Source organism: Triticum dicoccoides, chromosome 1B (assembly GCF_002162155.2).
Source record: "Triticum dicoccoides isolate Atlit2015 ecotype Zavitan chromosome 1B, WEW_v2.0, whole genome shotgun sequence".
Lineage (NCBI taxonomy): Eukaryota > Viridiplantae > Streptophyta > Magnoliopsida > Poales > Poaceae > Triticum > Triticum dicoccoides.
The window spans coordinates 395,444,348-395,448,833 of NC_041381.1; the positions used below are offsets into that span (position 1 = coordinate 395,444,348).

The following is a 4,486-nucleotide window of genomic DNA, read 5'->3' on the forward strand; positions in this document are numbered from 1 at the left end:
AATAATATGATGATAATGCGATCTTATCTCTTTGTAAGAGAAGGGAATCACTGCGTACCAGCTAAGGACGTCATAAATGTGAATTAACATGACCCAAAGATACCACCTTCATTTATAGAAAAAGAAAATCTAACGGTCACATGTTCTGGATCTTTGGTCGCCCCCCTATGCTTACAGTGAATATTTGCTTGTTTACCTTGTTCCCCCCTACGGCTCTTTTTTGGGTCGTGATTGCAAAATAATTCCTCCATTTCTAAATATAAGTCTTTTTAGATTTCAATACAAATTACATATGAATGTATATGACATATTTTAGAGTGTAAATTCACTCATTTTGTCGTATGTAGTCGTTTATTGGAATATCTAAAAAGACTTAGGAACGGAGGGAATATTTGTTTGAGGGACACATAATTAAAAAGACAACTCATTTACACAGATAAACCCCACAATAGAATAAATCACTGGTGGCTGACAGGCGGACCCATCCATACTGGATACCCCAAAGCAGGGGAGGCTAAATCCGATTAATGGGTTAAATCGGTCACTGACAACCCGGGCCCTCGCTCCAGACAGGAGGCTACGAACATGGCGGTTACCCCAAAATTCGGGCAGCCAAACGAGGAGGAAAGAGAGAAGAAACGGCAGCTGCTGCAAGAACAGCAGAGCAGCACAATCAGTGCAGTGATTCCCCTATTTTACCCCGGCCAGCTAAATAAGCAGCGAGCGGGGGAGCGACGCATCGGCGGGCGGAGACGTCGACGGCGACCAAACCCGCACAATTTACTACTTTGGGCCTCGCCTCCCATCTTTCCTCACCACCAATCCATTCCCACCTTTCCCATCTCCCTCTCTCCACCCTCCCCCGCGGTTGCTTTCTCTCCCATCCATTCCCCTTCCTCCCCCTCCCCTGACCCCGGCCCCGGCCCGATGAACCTGTGGACGGACGACAACGCCTCCATGATGGAGGCCTTCATGGCCTCCGCCGACATGCCGGCCTTCCCATGGGGCGCGGCGGCCACCCCGCCGCCGCCGGCCGCCGTCCCGCAGCAGCCGGCCTTCAACCAGGACACGCTGCAGCAACGCCTGCAGGCCATCATCGAGGGCTCCAGGGAGACCTGGACCTACGCCATCTTCTGGCAGTCCTCCACCGACGCCGGCGCCTCGCTCCTCGGCTGGGGCGACGGCTACTACAAGGGCTGCGACGACGCCGACAAGCGCCGCCAGCAGCCCACCCCGGCCTCCGCCGCCGAGCAGGAGCACCGCAAGCGCGTCCTCAGGGAGCTCAACTCGCTCATAGCCGGGGGAGGCGCCGCTGCGCCCGACGAGGCCGTCGAGGAGGAGGTCACGGACACCGAGTGGTTCTTCCTCGTCTCCATGACCCAGTCCTTCCCCAACGGGATGGGCTTGCCGGGGCAGGCGCTCTTCGCCGGCCAGCCCACCTGGATCGCCACGGGGCTCGCCAGCGCGCCCTGCGAGCGGGCCAGGCAGGCCTACACCTTCGGCCTCCGCACCATGGTCTGCATCCCCCTCGGCACCGGCGTGCTCGAGCTCGGCGCCACCGAGGTCATCTTCCAGACCAACGATAGCTTGGGGAGGATCCGCTCGCTCTTCAACCTCAACGGCGGAGGAGGGGGCTCTGGATCCTGGCCGCCCGTGGCGCCGCCGCCGCAGGAGGCGGAGACAGATCCGTCCGTGCTCTGGCTCGCCGACGCGCCGGCCGGGGACATGAAGGAGTCACCGCCGTCCGTCGAGATCTCCGTCTCCAAGCCGCCGCCGCCACAGCCGCCGCAGATCCATCACTTCGAGAACGGGAGCACCAGCACGCTCACGGAGAACCCCAGCCTGTCCGTGCACGCGCAGCAGCCTCCGCCACAGCAAGCGGCTGCGGCGGCGCAGAGGCAGAACCAGCACCAGCTCCAGCATCAGCACCAGCTCCAGCTCCAGCACCAGCACAACCAGGGCCCTTTCCGCCGGGAGCTCAATTTCTCAGATTTCGCGTCCAACGCATCCGTCACGGTGACCCCGCCTTTCTTCAAGCCCGAGTCTGGTGAGATCCTAAACTTTGGCGCTGACAGCACCAGCCGGAGGAACCCTTCGCCGGCGCCCCCCGCCGCGACGGCCAGCCTCACCACCGCGCCGGGGAGCCTCTTCTCCCAGCACACGGCGACTGTGACGGCCCCATCAAACGACGCCAAGAACAACCCGAAGCGGTCCATGGAGGCCACCTCCCGCGCGAGCAACACCAACCACCACCAGACCGCCACAGCCAACGAGGGGATGCTGTCCTTCTCGTCGGCGCCGACGACGCGGCCGTCCACCGGCACGGGCGCGCCAGCCAAGTCGGAGTCCGACCACTCCGACCTGGAGGCGTCGGTCCGCGAGGTGGAGAGCAGCCGCGTGGTGCCTCCGCCGGAGGAGAAGCGGCCGCGCAAGCGCGGGCGCAAGCCGGCGAACGGGCGCGAGGAGCCCCTGAACCACGTGGAGGCGGAGCGGCAGCGGCGGGAGAAGCTGAACCAGCGGTTCTACGCGCTCCGCGCCGTGGTGCCCAACGTGTCCAAGATGGACAAGGCGTCGCTGCTCGGCGACGCCATCTCCTACATCAACGAGCTCCGCGGCAAGATGACGGCGCTGGAGTCGGACAAGGAGACGCTCCATTCCCAAATCGAGGCGCTCAAGAAGGAGCGCGACGCCCGGCCGGCCGCGCCGTCGTCGGGGATGCACGACAACGGGGCGCGGTGCCACGCGGTGGAGATCGAGGCCAAGATCCTGGGGCTGGAGGCGATGATCCGCGTGCAGTGCCACAAGCGCAACCACCCGGCGGCGAAGCTGATGACGGCGCTGCGGGAGCTGGACCTGGACGTGTACCACGCCAGCGTCTCCGTGGTGAAGGACATCATGATCCAGCAGGTGGCGGTGAAGATGGCCACCCGGGTGTACTCGCAGGACCAGCTCAACGCGGCGCTCTACGGCCGCCTCGCCGAGCCGGGCACCGCGATGCAAATCCGGTAATGATCGAATCCCATCCACCAGGTAGTAGCAAGGAAACCGCGATCCTATTACTCACCACCGTATGATCGGCGTCGTCGTCGTCGCCGTCGTTATAGCCCGATCGGCATCGAGATGGAGAAAGAAGGCGACGATCATGTTGTTGTTGTAAAATCTCTCTTTAGGAGGATGGATGGATGGATGCATGTGTACATCATCATCATCATCTTGTTGTGTTTTTGCAAGTAGTGTGTTAGCAGAACGAAGCGCCGGATCCATCGTTGTTAATTATCTCATGACCCTGTGATCGATGACGATGATGTATCGGCGTAGCGCTGTTGAACTGAAAATGTATATAGGACAAAGATGGATTGCCCGTCGCCGTTCTCCCCTAGTGTTTGTTGTTGCGTGTATGCATGCATCGTTTCTCGTCTTGGCAGAGCGAGCATGGATGATTGATATGGTATCGCTTGCAAAATGAAATTGATCGGGCGTTCTTTTTTATCTGCTCGTATGCTCTTAAATCTTTGATTGTGTTCTCATCTTGGGCAACTTGGCTAAGAGAAGGCGAAGTGGAGGTGGGGGGCATGTGATTTGGGTGGGTAGACCTCGACATCATAGGCACAGTGGCAACACTGGTGGAAGAAGAGAAGGATTAGCGAGGGAGGACAGGAGGGGAGAGGCAAAGCAAGACGTAAGCTGCTCTTGGCATAACAAAAGGTAACGAGGAGAGGGGAACCCGTGGGGCCCGTCCTTCTTTGGCAAGGAGAAGAAGAGAAGTGGATGAGGAGGAGCGAGGGAGGGAGGGGACACGAGTAGCGTGCGGCTTTTCTTCTTCTTTCATTCAGGCTTAACGAACCAGGCAGACAGACGTCGCTGGCGACAAGAAGGCAGGCCTACTGTTTAGCGCTGCCTCTCCACATGCCGATGCCACCACCTGATCCATGTCGAGACTCGCCTAATTTTGTTGTACCCTGGTTGCTTGTTTGTTTGTATTCCAGGTAATATAAGTTTTAACAGGCGGTAATATACGTTTTCATCGCTAAAATTAGCAAGAAGCACCAGTGGTCTAGTGGTAGAATAGTACCCTGCCACGGTACAGACCCGGGTTCGATTCCCGGCTGGTGCACTAGTTTTTTCTACACAACGAGATCAGTTTTCCAAATGCTACGACAAAGCTATGACACTTGCTATTGGGCTTACCAGTCATGATATTTTTTCTCAATCTTGCAATTTTAGCAAAATGCTTCTGAGGTGAGAAGAGGACCATTGAATGTTTATTGGCAACCGACAAGTTAAGATGTTATTACCAGTCATGATATTTTTTCTCAATCTTGCAATTTTAGCAAAATGCTTCTGAGGTGAGAAGAGGATCATTGAATGTTTATTGGCAACCGACAAGTTAAGATGTTATTACAACTGTGTCTTCCTGACGTGGGAGGCGAGTGATCAATAAGCTCCACCTCCATGCTAGAATGGATATTTGTCGTTCTTCTCTTAC

General features: G+C 57.2%; 1 protein-coding gene and 1 non-coding gene across 2 annotated transcripts; both read left to right on the forward strand.

Moving 5' to 3' along the window:
- Nucleotides 1-570: 570 nt before the first annotated feature.
- On the forward strand, nucleotides 571-3,489 carry LOC119337393 (transcription factor MYC2-like). Its single transcript, XM_037609522.1, has one exon. It carries the CDS (start codon nucleotides 586-588, stop codon nucleotides 3,007-3,009), a length of 2,424 nt encoding a protein of 807 aa, XP_037465419.1. The 5' UTR covers nucleotides 571-585; the 3' UTR covers nucleotides 3,010-3,489.
- A 554-nt stretch (nucleotides 3,490-4,043) lies between these two features.
- TRNAG-GCC lies at nucleotides 4,044-4,114 on the forward strand. Its single transcript has one exon. It is a non-coding gene; the product is annotated as a tRNA-Gly (tRNA).
- Nucleotides 4,115-4,486: the final 372 nt, after the last annotated feature.

Coding starts and splice junctions, on each gene's coding strand:
- LOC119337393 (XM_037609522.1), top strand. CDS start 586: ATGGCGGTTACCCCAAAATTCGGGCAGCCAAACGAGGAGGAAAGAGAG.